We start from the raw sequence: 19,731 nt of genomic DNA on the forward strand, positions 1-19,731 counted from the left end.
CTGATGTGCAGCTTTCTCAATGTAGTTTTGCTGTCTTATGAGCAGTCTGAACATTAATCAGACAAGAAAGCAGTTACACTTTTTGTGTACTTCTTCCCTGGTCTAAGGTGCCTGAGAGCAGCAACTTATTAGTGCAAATTTATAACAGGCTTTCCAGCTGTTGGAGGTAGAAAATAGCTTTGGCCTTAACAAATTATTGTGGTTTTTGTTAAGCACTTACTGTGTGTCAAGCATGGTTCTAAATATTGGGGTAGATTCAAGTTAATCAGTCAGACACAGTCCCTTGACCCTTATGGGGCTCTCGGGCTAAGTAGGAGGGAGAACAGATATTGAATCCCCATTTTACTGATGGGGAAACTGAAGCACAGAGAAGTTAAGTGACTCGCCCAAGGTCACACAGCAGGCAAGAGGTTGAACTGGGATTAGAACCCAGGTCTTCCGACTTCCAGGCCTTTGCTCTTTCCCCTAGGCCAGGCTGCTCCTCAGATAAATTGTTTCAGTCTGAAACAAGACTATGTGCATCCCTAAATAGCATTATCTAAAGTTAGCAAGCCAAGATTCTTGAATCTTCTTTCAGAATCCCCATCTCTAGTTGTCATCTTTCACTGCTAAATTTTCAGCTGTCACTTTTTTCTGTCCAGAATGAACTTTGTAGAATTCAAAAAGTGATTCATTTCAGTCATTTTAAAAATAGAAGTTTTAAAATGATATTTCAGATGTTTAGAGCTTAGAAAAGTTATCTTCCTATTTGCCAAGTTGTTCATGGGAAGAATTGCTTTTTTCACTTGAAAAGTTATCCCGGTGTTAAGGTTTTATCCCTCATCGTGTTTGTAATTGCTAACGAGCCTTCTCAAGTTTTCATTTTTTCCAATGTGGGAATGGAAACTCTTTAAATCAGTAGTGTTAGCAATAGATAACAGTCCAATTAAAGCTTCTGGCAAATAGGTATTTTCATTACTGGAAGACTCAGTAGCATTTAACAAGCGTTCCGTCATTTGGATGGGCTAATAGATGTATTCTGTTGGAAACTGTTTTGATTTCTACTAAATCATTTGTTTCTGTGTTAGGACATTGTTACAAAATCAGAGCTAAGTAGCTGAACGGCGATGGTGGGTAAACCTTGGTCTTGAAGCTGAATTTCCAAAAACCATCACAGAGGAATTGGTTTTAGTGCTAGCAACTTGCCCAGTGTCACAGAGCAAAGAGCTAGTAGACAGGCAGGGGTGTAGCACATTTCCCCTGGACCAACCACAGGTTGAGGAACATAGGAGAGTGTAGCTGGTCATTTTGATTGAAATGAAATTAAACTTTTTTTCCCCTCTGAGATTTTAGTTTTAGGAGAGTGACATTCTGACACATTAATTTTCCTGATTTTGAGAGTAGAGGTATTTATTGGAGGCAGAATTTCAGGATCATGTAGAAGTCAAGGGAAGATTTGCAGTTTGCAGTAGTGAAATTTAAATCTGGAAACCTGAAAGTCTCATCCATCTAGAAAACCAACTGCATTGGCAGGCTTTCTGGAAGTTTGACAGGAGCTTTTGTGTTTGCTTGAGGGTCTCCATGTGTGCACTCTTCCCTTTGAAACAATTTTCAAACTACCCTTGTGGGTTTTATTTCTTTGTATTAATCTGCAAGAATATTTGAATTCTGAATTCAGACATAGTGAAACTTTGTCCTGAAGACCATCTCCTTTTGGAAAAGCATTCCCTTCAAAGAACACTTTCTAAGCAGGTTTTATTAACATAATAATAATTGTGGTTTAGGTAAGCACTTGCTGTGTGCCAAGCACTATACTAAGCACGGGGAGTAAAGACAAGATAACCAGGTCCCCACGTGGAATTCACAATCTAAGTAGGAGGAAGAACGGGTATTAAATCCCCATTTTGCAGATGAGTAAGTCAGTCCTATTTATTGAGCACTTACTGTGTGCTGAGCACTGTACTAAGTGCTTGGGAGAATACAGACTAACAATATAACAGACACATTCCCTGTCCACATTTAGCTTACATTTAAAGGTAGAAAATAGCTTTGGCCTTAACAAATTATTGTGGTTTTTGTTAAGCACTTACTGTGTGTCAAGCATTGTTCTAAATATTGGGGTAGATTCAAGTTAATCAGTCAGACATTTAGCTGATCCCACATTTAGCGGGATAAGGGAACAGAGACACAGAGATCACATAGCAGACAAGTGGTGGAGCCAGGATTAGAAATTGGGCCTTCTGAGGACTCCCAGACCTGTGGTCTTTCCACTAAACCACAGTGCTTCTTGTTATGGCAATACTTGGAGGTGACTGGAACACAGTTTTGTAAATGTTGTGCCTAATTATTATTATTATCACCAGTATTATGGTACTTGTTAAGCACTTTTAAGTGCCAGGCACTGTTTTAAGTGCTCGGGTTGGTACAAGTTATTCATTTTGGACATAGTCACTGCCCCACATGAGGCTCACATTCTTAATTCCCATTTAACAGATGAGGTAACTGAGGCACAGAGAAATGAAGTGACTTGCCAGAGGTCACTCGGCAGACGTGTCAGAGCTGGGATTAGAATCTAGCTCCTTCTGACTCTTAGACCCAGACTCTATTAACTAAACCAGGATAATAATAAGATGCTTCTAATGGCCTCTACTTCCTTTGCTGGGGTTAAGATTGTGTCAGAATGTGGTTTGAAGCCCTCCTCCTCTCCTCTCCCTGCAGGTATAGGCATGCCCACCCTTAAGGAAACACCGGCCTTTCCTTTTCTAGCTACATGGCAGCCCTTCTTGAATAGATTTCTGAGCACTCAGATCTATTGCTTTATTCTGTTGCTTTCAAAAAGGAAAAGCACCCAGTTCTAATTTTTACCTTCGCCTTGGCAAAAAGGAAGCACCAAGAAACTATTTTCCAGCATTGGTGCCCTCTAAGGATCTACTCGAAGGTTGGCCTGGGAGAGTCATTTAAAAGACACTGAACAGAATCATTCCATCCTGCAATTCCTGGATTGATTGGGTGTATTCTCCCAGAAAATGCTGCCAAGTTTACTTTGCTTTAAGCACTTTCCTTCTCTTCCCTTGAATAGTCTCTCATTATAGCCCATTTCAATTTAGCTTAGATAATGGAGGATTGATTTAGCATAGGTACTGACATTTCTAATTTATTAGCATAAAGTGCCCTAATGGTCAGTAAGTAGGGTGTGAAAAATGATGGTTTGCAAATTCAAGTACTGTATTTACGTATGTACAAAAAATAATTCATACTCTTTCATTATAAGTGCATATTTATATTGCTTTTTTACCATGTAGGTATAATGCATTTTAATATGTGTGTAATATGTCAAAGTGTACATATATATATATATTTATATAATTCTATAAATTTCTACACCATATATAACACACTAAATATAATTAAGTTTATTTAATAAATATTTCAATATATTTACATTATTTTGGGTCTTAGGGATGTGTTATGCATTTAACATTAAAATTCAACATTATTTCCTAAGTGTACTTTCTTTATCACTCTTTCACTGCACACTACTTTCGATGAAACAATTAAGAGCACCAATTCTTTAATCCTAATGTAATTTAAAGCCTATTCTACTACCCCTGTATTTGGGGGAAAAAGGGGTAAATAAATACATTGAAGGATTTCCTTCACTGTCCTTTCCCTTTTGAGATCAACAATTAAATTGCACCTAGGAAGTTTCCAAGTGCAATTTCCTTCTGAATATAGGGGCAATAAAGCACTATAATTTACAGATTTGTTAGGTGTGGTTCTAATTCCCAGAGTTCATTGAATGGCATGTTTAAACAGTCACTGGCAATGAAAGAGCCAGAGAAGGCCTGGCCACTATAGCTTTTAACTGTGTTTTATAACCTCGAAAATTATTGTTTCAACTTGTTGTATTTTTACGGTACTGGTTAAAGCCAGATCAAACTTTTAGGAAGTCAGTAACCAATATAAAATTGAACTTTTATTTTTTTTCTTCTTTGCAGTTGCCGCAATAGTATTATTTTATTCAGCTCCAGTCCCACATAGCATACCTCTGACTGAAGTAATTGGGCCAATATGGCTGATGTTGCTACTGGGAACTGTCCATTGCCAGATAGTTTCGACCAGAACCCCTAAACCTCCTATCAGCACAGGAGGTAAAAGAAGAAGGTATAGTCTATGGTTTTTGAACATATTATTTTAGTCCATCAATTCAGGGTCATGAAGGCATGAAAGAATTCTGGAAATTTGAGTCCCAGACTGTTTGCAGGGTTGTTAAGTGGCGTTTTATTTGGTCTTCAATCTAGAGAATATGAAAAGTTGCTGGGTTGGGGAAGCTATTTTTGAAAAAATAAAATACTAAGAGACATCCAATATGTCTTTATTTAAGAGACTATTTGATTTTTCTCCTAAGGAAACCTTTAATCTCTAAATTTTATTTAGGGAACTTTTTGGTGTGGCTCACAATCTAATGTTAATGGAAATACTTGATACTTAAACAACATACTGTAATTCAAGCATGGTCTAAAGAACATCCCACTTAATTAGATTCCATCTTGATGAATGAACTTTGAAACTGTTACATTAATTAACAAACATGGCAAGTCTCACTGGCAGTCAGCACAGTGGAATTCTGTTTTAGGGTTCAGCTAGGACAATTTCTCCTTTGATTGTTATTGCTAAATGAATGCTACATTTGTATTTAAGAAGTGAGTTCCTCATTTGGAAGCAGTTTTATAATCAACTTCTGTTTTTGAAAGACAATATTTATTCTTGGTGGTTTATTGACATGTCAGGTTAGATTATAATTTGTTCTAATTGTAATTTTCTTCTTTCTTCATCTGCAGATAAGTGGCACTCTAGGGCCGAGATACTTTTGTAAACATCTGTCCAATTTTATTCTTACAGCTGAATGTCCACTGAAATGTCAGTATGAACAAGGAACAAAATATGTTAGCACCAGTAGAAATTGGCTTTTGAAATGTACCACTTCTTGCAATTTGGATTAAGTCCTAACCAGAAAATCAGAATTGATACTAATGTGTTAAAGCTCCTGTATTTCATGTTGACCAAAAAAAAAAAGCTGAAGCATCTCAGAGCAAGTGACTCTCACTTATAAAGATACCTTCCACTTTTAATCTCTTCTGATGAAGGAAATTAAGAAAAGCTGCACATTTGGAAGTCCATAGGGAAGGAGATGGCTCTAGTACCACAGATAACACACAGGAAGGAACAGTGCAGACCTACGGTACAAGCACCTCTTACAGTATTGGCGCTGTCTTCAGAGATCTCTGGCATGCTGCTTTCTTTTTATCAGGGTTTGTATTTATTAAAGGCTATGTTTGTCTTTAAGATGCACTGTCCCTTTTCTGGAAGAGTAAAGCTGAAGGGATCCATACTTCTCACTTTACCCTGGTCAGCTCCAGTACAGCCATTTGTCATTGTTTAGATACATTTCAGTGTTTAGGCAAAAGAAAGTGGAAGAAATTTTAGTTCGTTTGGAGGAAGTATGTGAGTAGAGTTGAAGAAATAACTGGATTTTGGTTTGAACTTCGTCAGTTGATTCATTCTTGATTTATTTGGTTCCAAAATCATTAACTTCTGTTAAGTAATGAAATCATTTTTTTCTTTCATTGTAGTTATCAGTTGATTTTACTGGTTACTGCCCAGGATTTTTGAAAATTTTTTTCTTCAAATCATTACTTTAACGATCCCATCACGTGGCAATTCAGACACATAGGGGTCTTTGTTGAAGTAAAACAATAGAGCGCCTAATGTACAGAGACATTTTTATTACTACTTTAATCCTCTTAATTAAGGTTTCTGAGGACAGATGAACTTCAAGAAAAAATTTGGCCAATTTTACAATTTACCATTATTCTTTTAAAAATGAGTTGGACATGAAAGGGCTCTATTTACGTAAATGCAAATAGACAATGACAATTATTTTAGGGAAACTAGTATATGGTTTACTGTGTTGTCAGTGAAGAAAAGGGATACTGCCATTAACTGTGTGTATGTATCATCTGTGTCACTTCATATACTAATACCATTGTGTCATATGTGATTGTGCTCTTTAACTGATGAAGTTTATCCCATATTATAAAATTACCCATTGATGAGCCTTTTTTTAATGGAGGTTAAAATGGAGGTTTTAATGGAGGTTATAATGCTGAGGTTTTTTTAATGGAAATAATTTGGACATGTTTCAACTGTATGGCAGAACTTTAATGATTGAGCAGATCCTTTGCCTCTTTAGCCCCTCCATTCAGCACAAGGACAAGGCAAAGAAACCTTTTCTGCATGGAGGAGGCTTCTATCTCTAGTCACACTATCTCTGTCTACCTGTCTTGTGTTTAGCTTTCCTTATCCTGGTTGGTACTGCCATTTCTCCTCAAGTATCACTTGAATCTTTCTTCTCCCCCTCTCCCCCCCCCATCATCGTTACCCCAGGTGCCGTGGGTCTCTCTGTGAGAAGATTTCATACAAAAACAGGACCAAATTTTGCACCTGGCTAGAAAGCAACTAGCTGTTTTCACCACAGAATGAGTTTTGAAGAACTGATTTGTACTTCCCAAGCGCTTAGTGTAGTGCTCTGCACACAGTACGTGCTCAATAAATACAATTTAATGAATGGATGGCTTACTGCTCGAAGGAAGGAATCTACAGAGACTGTCAGAAGCCATTTTGAAAAAGTGGGAAGTCTCAGCTCTCAGAAGCCTATTTATTGGGTGCTGAGAGTTCAAGAGCCCGAGCTGGGATCCCTTGCCTCAGTTGGAGCCTGAGGAATGTTTGAGGAATGGGGCCAAGAATAATAATAATGATGATGATATTAAGCACCTGTGAATTATGCCAAGCATCAGGCTAAGTCCTGGAATAGGTATAAGATAATCAGAGGAGACACAGTCCCTGTTACACACAGGAGTAACAGCCTAAGAGGGAAGAAGAATAGGTATTTCGCCCCCATTTGACAGACGAAGAACCTGAGGCCAGAGAGGTAAAGTGGCTTACCCAAGGCCATTCTGCATGCAGGTAATGGAGCCGGGACTGGATCCACCATCTCCTAATTCCTAGTCACAGGCCCTTTCCACTAGGCCATGGTGCCACCCCAGTATTTTTTTCCTGGATTAGAATTTGGGACTTTTGGCACCAAGTGCCCTAGCATCTAAAATTTTTCTTTAAAACTTGCTCATTTTGTTAGGAGATAGAATGTTAATTTTTGAATTTCATTTCTGTAGTTAGCTTATATCTCACCACAACACAATTTTTCCCCCTACAGGAGGAAGGAAACTTTGTGCATATCACAGTGTCCAGTATTTTTATAGTCCAGTAGGCTCAAATAGCTTCTCATTTTTTTAAAAATCGAGAAATGTTCTTCTGAGGCAGCAATTCAAATACATTTATTCCATAATTGCACCTGTGGCATCAGGAGAAATGGGGAAAATGACTCAAGAGCCCTGCAAAGGTTGAGATAGGCCCAAAGACATGGTTTGGCAGAAGCCAATGTGAGCGAGTTTTGTCTGAGTACCGATAGGCCCCCATATTCCTTCATTGTGGGAAGGGGTTGCAGCATGGCGGAGAAGCACTTCTAAACACACAGTAAACCTGCTTCAGAGCTGCAGTTGATCAAAACCCATGTAGCATCTTGTCCAGGTGTGACAGGACCACCGAAGAGGAAGTTCACATGTGGCTGTTGGACTTTGGACCCATGCAGGAGGGTTTCTAAGACAGGTGGTCACAGTGGTCAGGTCTAGACTAAAACTCGGATATCTGTTGCTCCACCCGTTAAATCATAATGCCACTACCTGATGATTTCCTTTCCATTCCCCCCTTCTAAGTGCTTACTGGCTTGGGCTCAGCTTCAAAGCCTTCATCTAGACAGTTTTTAAAGATAGAGTGGGGTATCAAATAATTTTGAGTATTGCTTCTCAACAAGACAGACTGTTCACTGGCAATAAGAGGTATATTTTGAGTCCTATTTCCTGCCTATTCCCCAGACTTACGTAGTCCTGTAAGATATTATTCTTATTGCTTCTTGTGCTTTTGAGCCTCAAAATCCATGAGTGTGCCCGCAAATGTGTTCAGCTTGTCTCCTGCATGGTCATTTAGAGCAGAACTAGAGTTTTGGCTCTGCCTACTGATTGTTTTAACAGCCATTTTATGGCTTGGCACATTTTCTAGAAACAGATGCCATTGTTTTCCCAATTTGATTAGGAATTATGTGTCTAGTTTATCTGTGATGATGAGATCCCTTGAATTTGATCTTCCTTTGTGTCTGGGAAACAGTGTACTAGTATTTTAATTAGTTGCATTAGTTGCTTTTGCAAATATTTGCAAAGAGCTAAGACCATACTCCCTATTCATTTAATGGTAGCTGAATTAGGCCCATTTCCAAAGATCATTAATTTCCTCCCAGTGAAGGGGAAATACTCTGTTTCGTGATCTATTTCATACCAAATGTGCCAGCTTGTTTATCTGGAAGACTTCAGTAGTCTACTTGGTAGAAATCTGAAGACCGCAGTTATAGGTAATGTATTTGAATTCTCAGGCTTCATAAATCTCACAGTACTTGAAAGCCAGTGCTGAACATATTGCATCTGGCAAACCTGATTTGCTCACTTCCTGTTGTCAGTATCATAACCCAGTTGCCTGTGACTCATACTGTTTGGGCGATTGTCAGGCATTACTTAAACATCAAAACAACTGAGTATTGGGTATTTTAAAAGAGTTTTGGATCCACATGTAAGTGGGAAGAATGGAAGTTTCCCTACCAGTTTCATCTGGGTTTGTTGTTTGTTTTGAAATGGAAATACCATTTTTTTTATTCACCAGTATTCTTTCCTATATTTTTAAATTAGTTTTCCTTTTAAAAAAAATGTATATTTTTTTTACCATTCTGGGGGAATGATGCTATAAGAGATTTCTACCTCAATATAGAAGTAATGTTCTGTGTTCCTTTGGCTGTGGGTGATGTGTAAATTCATTGTGGGCAGGGAATGTTTGTTGTCATACTCTCCCAAGTACTTTGTACAGTGTTTTGTACTCAGTAAATTCAATAGACTGACTACAGCAGTCCGGAGAGTTTTGATCTCCTTGGGCAGATAATTTGGGAAGATTGGAAGCCAAGAGGCCAACCTGAAACAGAGACAGGCATTAGAAGTAGCAAATGTAGCTATGAAGCAAAGATGCTTTTATTTGCATTTGGGGAGGAATAGAGGGACAGTTTTGTTGGGATAGGTTCTCCCTGTTTGTAGTAAAGTCTTTGAAATTGGAAGAGAGACATACACTTTCCCCACCCAACTGACACAAACACACACATAAGTAATCTTTAATGATAGGCATGATCTCTCTTAATATGGGAAGGGGTTTGGGGAATTCCCTTGGACATCGAAGAGAAATGCAAGTATCCTCTCCTCCCTTTTTGATCCAAATTCTAGGCAAAAAGTGGATTTTAAAATAGCCCCTTCCTATCAGTGGAGAGGGGATGGCTTGTGCCTATTTAATTCTAAAGCAGGACTTTTCCCATCCTGGACCCCCATACCAGCGGGGGGAACACAGGAATGTCATTAGTATTTTGGGAGGGACTAAGGAATATGTGAATTGATAAAGGATACTGAAAGAAGCATAATGGAGTTTTATTCTAGGTTCATGTGGTAGTAATCTACAAAGGCACTTGCAGGAAAGCATTTCCTCCCCAGAGACCCAAAGTGTCATTTGTTAATCCCGTCTCTTTATGGGAAATGGTTACATAGGTGATGTATGAAAAATAGCTAGGATACCTACGGTAGCACTAGATAGCATCCAAAGAGACTGGACAAAAGTAATGTGTTTTATTGCTTGTTTAGCTCTCTTATTTTGCTCACCACATTTTGAATTTGTCATATGTACTGATTCATATATGCCAAACAATTAGATTTTTAATAAGAAAATTGTGATTCCTAATACCTTGTTCAGGAAGTTCTGAATGAGCAGGGCTAACTGGTTCTTAAGGAATTAAGTAGTCTGGTGTACAGTACTGCAGTTTGGAAGTACATTAAATCATCTTCTAAAGTAGACTGTATTTATTGCATAACTGCCTCCACCACAAAATTGCCCTGCCCTTATTTTTATGGAAGAAATAAACTAATTGTAAGCAGTGACACCTGTATTTTTTTATGGTATTTGTTAAGCACTTACTGTGTGCCTGGCACTGCAGAAAGCACTGGGGCAGATACAAGATAATCAGGTTGGATAAAGTCCATGTCCCACATGGGGCTCATAGTCTTCATCCCCATTTTAAAGATAACATAACTGAGGCACAGAAAAGTTAAGCAACTTGTCCAGCGTCATGTAGTAGACAAAAGGCTGTGCCTGGATTAGAACCCATGTCCTTCAGACTCCCAGGTGTGTATCCACTAGGCCAAGCTGCTACATTTACCCAGGAGGAGGAGCAGAAGGGTAAGAAAATATGATAAGATGGGAAGTTAATTCATTCAATCAAGTTAATTCATTGAGGAAGGTCTTCAGCCCAGGAAAGGGGGAACTGGAGGATGAGTAGGGAAATCAATTCAGTGAGTACGTATGGCATGTAGCATTTGGAAGAATGCAATAGAAGAGACTCAATCTCAAGGCCCTCTTGTCTTCCTCTTCCTTCTTCTTCCTTTCCTTCTTTTTTTTCCTTCTCTTTTTTCTCCCTCCCACTTTCCCAGTTGCTAAACTCAATTGATATGACCCAAGTCATAACCCCATCCCTTTTTAATGTTACAAAAATAGTGTGAAAAAAGGGGCAATTATGCAAGTAAACATGGTATTTTTGCATGGCATTCAATAGATAATTTATCTCAGAGACAGTTTTCTGGCTTTATTTTTCCTTTTCCTATGGAAATGTTTTGAATAACAGTTCAATAAATTTAATAGACACATTGCATAGTTTCACTGTTTTTACATTTGGTTTGATGATAAACTTGATCAGAATTGAGCATATTTTAATTTTTCTGAATTTATAGAAAACTTCAACTAACTGATTCTTTGATTTCTTTTTTTCTTCACCCACTGAAGTTCACCAGAGAGGTCAAGTGGAATGCTGTCAGTTTATCCAAATCTAGCTGCTCCTCTTAGTTTATCCTTTATCCTTAGTTTAGCCTTTGGCACTGTAATCAGGTTTTCAGTATGCTCCTTTAAATTCTATGAATTAATATTCTGAATCCCATCCATTGACAGTGAACAGACCTGTTCTTTCAGAAAGTGAAACATGTGCTCCCTTTATTCTCACTGACTTTCTCATTTTCAAGTATTTTATCATTTTAAGGATGGTTCTGAAAGTGGCTTTGGTAGGTTTCTGTATTTGAGTTTTACATATAAAGTTTCAGTGTCTTAAAATAGATTCCTTCAGAGCTTTTGGAATGTAACTGTATTGAAGCTACTTGGCATTGCCCACAGCTTCAGCATAGGAGATGCATTAAGTCACCCCTTTATTGCCTGGCAAAATTTATGCCATGGTGTTCACTTTTATTATGTATATAGGATATTTCCTTTATACCGACAGTATGCATAATTGCAACAGCAACTTTAGTAGCTAGATATTACATATTAATTGAGGCTAGTAACCTACTGTGGTTGTCCCCGTTTGTATTCAAAGGGCATTACAGCTGGCTTTCCCAAATTGCGAAGGGGAAAAATGCTTCTCTGAATCCCACTAATGTGCCCTCCACCAAATCCGCAATGCCCGGCCATCTGTGGAAAATCAACTGTGCTGCAGCTGCATTCCCAGCTGTGTTGTAGCCAAGAGGAAACTTTCCTCTCACAGCTGGGAATGCAGCCTCATGCCCACAGCCGGCTTGGGAATGAGCAAGTGGGAGAGGCATAGGGAGCTGGAGATAATGGCAGCAGAAATGTCCCTGGCTCCTGTCCCTTTCCAAGGGCCGTTCAAATGGTTTTGTACTTGAAATAGATCTTCACAGTGGTATCTCTTCCCTTTCACTTGAGAGAAGGTCATTTTCCCAAGCACAAAACCCTAGAGGATGTCTCCCTGGATTCCCTTCCATATGGGGAGAATTTGGATAGGTAAAAATTTTCCAACTGCTGGAGCTAGCTGTCATGTACCTTTAAAAAAAATGGTATTCGTTAAGCGCTGGGTATGTGCCAGACACTGTATTAAGCGCTAGGGTAGGTACAGGGTTGTCAGTGTCCCTGTTCCACCTAGAGCTCACAGTCTTAGTCCCTATTTTAAGTGAAGTGACTTGCCAAAGTTCACACAGCAGACAAGTGATGTAGTTGAGATTAGAACCCACTAGGCCACAATTTAGGTAATATGTTCATTTGCCAATAGCTAAATCCTTGGTTGAACATATTAGAAAAATGAAATTAATTTTATTTGGGCTTTAAAAAATGTCCATGTGGAAAGCTTTGTTGTGGGTAACATCTCTGCCTCTCTAGCTTTTCTTCTACTAAACAAATGTGACAGGAAAATCCAATTTTCTTGCAGGGCTCTCCGAGTTGTTATTCATAAGGATTATGGTTTTATGAAAGCTCAGTTTCTGTGACTATGTACACATACTTTCCTGTTGGAATCCATTAAATTGAATATCACTTCATTTACATATTGAATGTTTTGTCAATAGTCTGTTTCTAAATGATTGCATTTTATGAATGAGTAGACTTTTAAAATAACTGGGTGATAAATGTCAACTAGGAATGAATCCATTGCCTGGCTTATTTTGATTTCATCCATCCCATCAGTAAAACCATCATAAATGATTTGAAAAAGTTTGAAACCTTCATAAGCCTCAAGAAATAGCAGTGATTGATTCATACATAACATCCACTGCATTTTCCCTTTTAGATCAAAGAAAACAAAAAATTCAATTGATAAGTCAACAGAGACTGACAATGGCTACGTGTCCCTTGATGGGAAAAAGACAGTTAAAATCGGTGAAGATGGAGCACAAAATAACGAACCCGAGTGTGAAATCAGTAGGTCAGAAGAGGCAAGCTGGAGCACTGGAACTGTCAGGAAAACCCCTCCAAACAATGGTCAGAACAAAGTAAGTGTGATATAATTCCTCTTTTTATGGAGTAGTTTTGCATTGCTTAGTTTGTAAGGCTACAGATGCTTGAATTTCACTGTAAATTGAGTAAGTTCTTGTTAACTAATTTTGTGCTTCTTCCCTGGCCATAATTTAATTATAATACTAATTATGGTATTAGTTATGCACTATTGTGTGCCAAGCACTGTATTAAGCGCTGGGGTGAATACAAACAAATGGGGTTGGACGCACAGTCCCTATCCCACGTGGGGCTCATAGACTCAATCTCTCCCAGAGAAGTGAAGTGACTTGCCCAAGCTCACACAGCAAACAGGCGGCAGAGCTGGGAGTAGAACCCATGTCCTTCTGACTCCAGGCCCTTGCTCTATCCACTAAACCATGATGCTTCTCCAACTAATAACTAATTCTGAGCTCCTTTATGGCCAGTTCAGCAATCAAATGGGAATTGAAAAAATTGCAGGCAAAACACCTGGCACCTGAGGCTTCTTCCCCATCCCTTTGTGGCAGGCAGTCACCAAGATCTGAGAGGTCAATAGTATTTAATAAGTTCTTAAGATAGCAAATTCAGCTCAAACCGCCATTCCCTGGATCTACTACTTCCCCCTCCAGGACCCTCTGTACTTTCCTGTAGACGTCCTGGGGCCTCATGCTCGTCTCCCTTCAGGGGCAGGACCCTCACTCCTCCAGGGCTCTGGCCTCTGGACCCTGAACCTCTGAGGATCCTCTCCATAGTCCTAGTTGTGTCCCTTGACTTGAATTAATTAAAGAGTGCTGTCTTCATCCCCAAATTTTGAAAACCTATAATGAAGCAGATTCAGTTTCTCCATTTTTAAATGGGGGTATGAATTTGCCTGAGGTCATACATTAAGTTGGCGCAAAAGCCAGCATTAGATTTTTAAGTTGCTCATTTCCAGTCCTGGCGGTCAACGAAGCTGCCTCAAAGCCGGCATGGCTATTGTTACCGTCCTTGGAGTCGACACCAGGCTTTGCAGCTGCACACCAAATAAGCCATACAAAATTGCACTCGTTAAGAATGGTAGGGATTTTAACTACCTCAGTGTGCCTCTTGCTAATTTCCCTGAACTAATAGGTAACAGTTAAAATGTTTATGCCCGCTTTATTGCAATTAGCCCAGCTGTCCCTCTCCTCCATGTGAACTCTTGTCTGGTGAAGTATTATAAAAAGGTTTTCAGCATCATTGGCCACATTTGTAGTTTGCTATGCCAGGCTGGAGGTGATGGGAGAGTTAGATTAAGTATTTGCCAGGGCTGTGGCAGCTGTGGCATGACATTTGGAGTACTTTCCAGGGGACCTTGATTGGAGCAGTAGGGGCGTGGCAGAGAGCTGAGGTGGGTGAGGGAACACGATGGCATTGTCTCAACAACCACCTCTAAGCATGAGATGCCCAAATATATCTCTCCAGCCCCCATGACTCATCCAACCTGCGTTTCCACATCACCCCTTACCTGCAAGATGACTACTTGGATACACCACTGGCACTTCAAACTAAATACTCCTCTCTCTAATAATCCCACTGCTCCAAACTTTTGTACCTCAGATAATAGCACTGTGATCCACCCTGTTTCAGAAACTTAACTGCTATGATTCGAGCATATACCAGGGAGATACCAGCTGAATACCAGTTCGAGTCATAGCAGTGAGACTGTTGCACTCCTCACTGGTCTCCATGCCTCCAGCCTCTCCCTGCACCAGTTTACAATTACTCTTGGCTGCAGGAATCGTCTCCTCGCTGCATCGCGCAACACACATCTTTCCACATCTCAAAACCTCCACTGGCTTCCATATTCCTTGGGCATCAAGCAAAAACTCCTCACAGTTGGCTTCAAAGCTTTCCAACAACTCACCCTACCTGATCTATCTGCTCTCTTTACCCACAGCTCCCCACCTTACTCACTTTGTTATCAAGCCAACCTCCTAGCCGTACCACACGCTCGCCTCCTTCCTGCCCCTCCCCACCTTGCTCATGCAGTTCCCCCAAATTTGACTAACCACACTTTCCCAATAGTCGAAGCCCTTCTGACATTTTACCTCCTCCAATAAACCATCCCAGATTAACTCCCAGCACCCCAAGAAGATCCCCATCAGCCATTTCTAGCACTATGTGCTTATTTATACCATTGGCAGGTATGAATGTGTTTATTTGTGTATAGTTATTTAGTTGGTTTACTCTGCAAATATATTTATGTCTGTCTCCATGAATTAATGACAGCTCTTCGTAAGCAGGGGATGGGAATGTGTGTTTTCTGTGTTTTGTAGTTCTCAAATACTTAGTACAGTGCATTGCCTCCAGTGGGTGTTAACTAAATGCTGATGCTGCTACTCCTTTTCCTCCTCTCCTCCTCCTTATCTTCCTTCTCCTCCTCCTATTACAACTACTATTACTACTACTACCACTGCTACTACTACTATATGGGCATCAGGAAACCTAGAACACTGGAATGGGAGTAGGAACCTCATGGTAGTAATGAAGACAATTCAGAATTCCCCAGGTTTCTAGACTGTAACCAAGCTGTAGCAGGGGATTGATATGCCAGCTAAAATGGTATTAGTGTCAACAGCATTACTACGTGCTTACTGAGTGTAGAGCACTATGCCAGGCCAAAGGAGTAAAATAATCAATCCTTCCCTTGATGAGTTTACATCTTAATGGGCCTGGGAGGAGTAGGAAGGACCTGTGTTCTAATTCTGGCTCACCACTTGTCTGCTGTGTGACCTTGGGCAATTCACTGCACTGTTTTGTGTCTGTTACCTCATCTTTAAAATGAAAATGAAACCTGTGAGCCTATGTGGGACATAGACTGTGTCCAAAATGATTAGCTTGTATCTACCCTTATATCTATACCTTAAACCCTTGTATCTACTGCAGTTAGTACAGTGCCTGACACATAATAAGTGCTTAACGAATACTATTAAAAAAATAAAGTTAGACTGAAATGGATGCAAATGAGTTTCTGTGGTGGACAATTTTCATAGTGGGTCATCCAAGTTATAGTTATGGTATTTATTAAACTGCCCCTATTATTATTATTATGGTTTTTGTTAAATGTTTACTACATGTCAAGTACTGCTCTAAACTTTGGGAACGATACAAGTTAATCAGGTCAGTTTCAGTGACTGTCCCTGTCCCACATAGGCCTCACAGACTAAGTAGGAGGGAGAAGAGACATTGAATCCCCATTTTACAGCTAAGGAAACTGTGGCCCAGAGAAGTGATGTGACTTGCCCCAGGTCACACAGCAGGCAGCTGGCAGAGCCGGGATTAGAACCCAGATTCTCCGACTCTTAGGTCCGTGCTCTTACCTTTAGCCCATGTTGTTCCTCTATGTGAGAAGTATTGTATTAAGAAAATACAACCAGAACAGATCAAACTGTAAGCTCTTTCTCTAGACTATAAACTCATTGTGGGCAGGGAATGTGTCTGTGTATTGTTACATTGTACTCTCCAAAGTGCTTAGTACAGTGTTCTGCACACAGTAAGCATTCAATGAATATGATTGACTGACTAATTAAACACAGTCCCTGTTCCACATGGCGCTCACAGTCTAACTGGGGGCAGATAACAGTGGAAGACAAGACAAAAATCAAAGACCAAATAAAAAAATTGAAGATAATGTGAAATGGAGTAGCGCAATCCCATCCTTAGGGGGTGGACTCTCCATGGACTCGTCATTGCTCCAGGCCCAGTTCCTGCAGCTTCCCAGGTACATGGACGGAGTAACTAACGAAACTCATATCTCGCATTTGTCCAGCAGGCAGGGATGCAAATGCTCTCAGTGTCAATGGGATTTGGGACCTTTGGGGCCTGTACCATTGCCCATCCCTAGGTTTTTGTTGTTGTGTTTTTTAATGCTGCTTGTTAAGCGCTTACTCTGTGTCAAGCACTGTACTAAGCGCTGGGGTAGGTACAAGGTCATCAGGTTGGACACAGTTCCAATCCCACATGGAGCTCCTAGTGCTATTCCTGCAGAGCCTTGGGACCCCGCGGTCACGTTGGAAAAACTGACTGAAGGGAATGGCAGGCGGTAGTATTGAATGGGGCCAGCCATTCAAGCCACGACAGGGATATCCCATTTTGCCCCCTTTCTTTCGCCTCACCCACCACTCAAATTCTTCACATAATGTTACTCTCAAGTTCCACTAGTGTTAGCAAGGAGCCGAGCTGGCTAATGCAAGGGCCACATTCAACAGTGGCCTGTGAAGTAATAATAATAATAATAATAATAATGGTATTTAAGCGCTTACTATGTACAAAGCACTGTTCTCAGCGCTGGGGGGCATACAAGGTGATCAGATTGTCCCATGTGGGGCGCTCAGTCGTAATCCCCATTTACAGATGAGGTAACTGAGGCTCAGAGAAGTTAAGCGACTTGCCCAAGGTCACACAGCAGGCATGTGGTGGAGCCGGGATTCGAACCCATGACCTCTGACTCCAAAGCCCATGCTCTTTCCACTGAGCCACACTGCTTCTGTAGGAATGGGCACAGCAATGTCTGCTGTCGGCGTGTTCTTAGATAAATTTTCTATCCAGCAGGCAGTGACTACAGCAGTTTCGTATCCTTGCCAGCAGGTTCTGAATATGCTGTTGGCCACTGGAGGAAACAACCATGAGACAGTGTGAATGACTCAGTGCATTCCATCACCACTACTTGAAAAATCAAACCAGCACGTGTCCTAATGAGACTAGGGTACCTTTTCTTTCTTTCCTCTCCCTTGGGTTTTGCTCTTCTGATTGCCGAAGAGGCAGCAGTACTTCTTGATTGCACCTTTACCAGCTGAACTACCCTATTTAGGAAAGTACTGTGTCCCTCCTACCCACCTCTGTCCACTCCCGATTGGGTATGGGCTAGGAAAGATGACCTGTTTTCCTTACATGTGTACAGTATGGAAAGGACCATCTTTCTGGCGACACACTCCTGGATAAAATCTTGCTATCAATAACATCATCTTATCTCTCTCCCTCTCTGCAGTCTTGCATTTCCTCTTGCCTTCAAGACATCTCTACCTGAATGGTTGGACTAGACTGTGAGCCTGTTGTTGGGTAGGGACCGTCTCTTTATTTTGCCAACATGTAGTTCCCAAGCACTTAATACAGTGCTCTGCACACAGTAAGCGCTCAATAAATACTACTGAATGAATGAATGAATGTCCTCCCATCTCCTCAAACTAAGCATGTCCAAAACAGAACTCCTTATCTTTGCACCCAAACCTTTCCCTGCCCCTGACTTTCCCATCACTGTAGATGGCTCCAACATCCTTCCTCATTCAATCAATGAATATTCAGTCATATTTATTGAGCATTTACTGTGGGCAGAGCACTGTACTAAGCGCTTGGGAAGTACAAGTTGGCAACATATAGAGATGGTCCCTACCCAACAACAGGCTCACAGTCTAGAAGGCGGGCTCACAGTCTACAAGATGGGCTCACAGTCTCTTAAGCCCTAACCTTAGCATTACCTTTGGCTGCTCTCTTTCATTGAGCCCACATATTCAATCCATATCAATTTTTAGAGTATGCTACATTGGCCTAATTTAAATACTCAGACTAGCATTAGCGAGGTGCTGAGACGGCTAATGTGAGGGCCACGTTTGACAGTGGCCTATGAAGTAGGCATGGCACAGCAGTGTACTAAGAGCACTTAGTACAGTGCTCTGCACAAAGTAAGCGCTCAGTAAATACGATTGACTGACTCAGAGCTCCACACATAACCATGCATATCGGAGTTTTAACTTGGAGCTTTTTTGCTTTTAATCGGTGAGCACCAACTGATTTAGAATAAATGAACAGAATATCCCAACTTTGTCAAAGAGGCAAGGCCAGAGGCAGCCCCTCCATGGCTCCCCTCCTAGTCACTTATACTGTGACACATGCATTCATACTCATCCCACCAGGAAGGAGTTCCAGAATGAGAAGGGCTGGGTCTTCCACCACTCAGGAACACATTCACCCTCAAACACACTCTATCACACATTCACTTATATTCCCAAATTTCAGTGTTGTGCATTCTCTTTTCATTCGCTCTTTCCAAGATGCGTATTTTCCCTCCCCACTCTCATCGACAAACTGTATGGTATCCTTCATATGTGAGACTTTTGTTGACTGTTCCATTTTAATATATTCAGTGTTTGGGGTTAGAATTCTTGAGGTTGCAATTTCAGAAAATACTTGTTGAGCAGAAAACTTAGCTGCATTTTCTGCACGGGCCCAATTGTCTTGACCAACATAAAGCTATTGTTCAGAAATGAGTTCCCAGATGGAGGCTTTGACAGAAAATAGCATTCTTTTCACATCATATTGAGTTAGCTTCCCTCTGAAAAGATCATACTGTTCATGAAACCAACCGTTGAATGCAGTCATTTGTCATTTCTGTGTTCATATAATTTTGTGTTCTCTGTTTTACAAAATTTTGAATCTGAAAGAGGTCAAATCCCCCCATGATAACATTAGATATGGAAAAACCAACCTAAAAAAGTAAATGTGCATTTGTCTTTTTTTCTTAAATTTAAAAAATGTTTTCTTACTATATTCAAACTCTTAATTTACATCTGGAGTGAAAGTAAATGGGAGTGGTCTGGAATGGGACGCTTATAGAAGAACAAGTGCTGGATCGGTCGTTCTGGTTTGAATTCTCAAAGCGAACACTTTGTGGTTTGGCAGGGGCACTGAATCAACTGTCTTCTGTGGGCAGGGAACGAGTCCACCAGCTCTGTTATA

General features: G+C 40.4%; 1 protein-coding gene across 3 annotated transcripts in view; it reads left to right on the top strand.

The window, feature by feature from the left end:
* PHTF2 (putative homeodomain transcription factor 2) overlaps positions 1-19,731 on the top strand; it is a 120,178-nt gene that overhangs the window by 64,365 nt on the left and 36,082 nt on the right. For 2 of the 3 annotated variants that reach the window (XM_038741263.1, XM_038741261.1), the window contains exons 6-8: positions 3,978-4,143; positions 5,127-5,291; positions 12,794-12,995. In XM_038741263.1, coding sequence (XP_038597191.1) covers positions 3,978-4,143; positions 5,127-5,291; positions 12,794-12,995 — 533 coding nt within the window. The remainder of the gene's footprint in view (positions 1-3,977; positions 4,144-5,126; positions 5,292-12,793; positions 12,996-19,731) is intronic. The other variant, XM_038741264.1, reaches the window with a different exon arrangement.

This window comes from Tachyglossus aculeatus, assembly GCF_015852505.1.
Source record: "Tachyglossus aculeatus isolate mTacAcu1 chromosome 12 unlocalized genomic scaffold, mTacAcu1.pri SUPER_6_unloc_1, whole genome shotgun sequence".
NCBI lineage: Eukaryota > Metazoa > Chordata > Mammalia > Monotremata > Tachyglossidae > Tachyglossus > Tachyglossus aculeatus.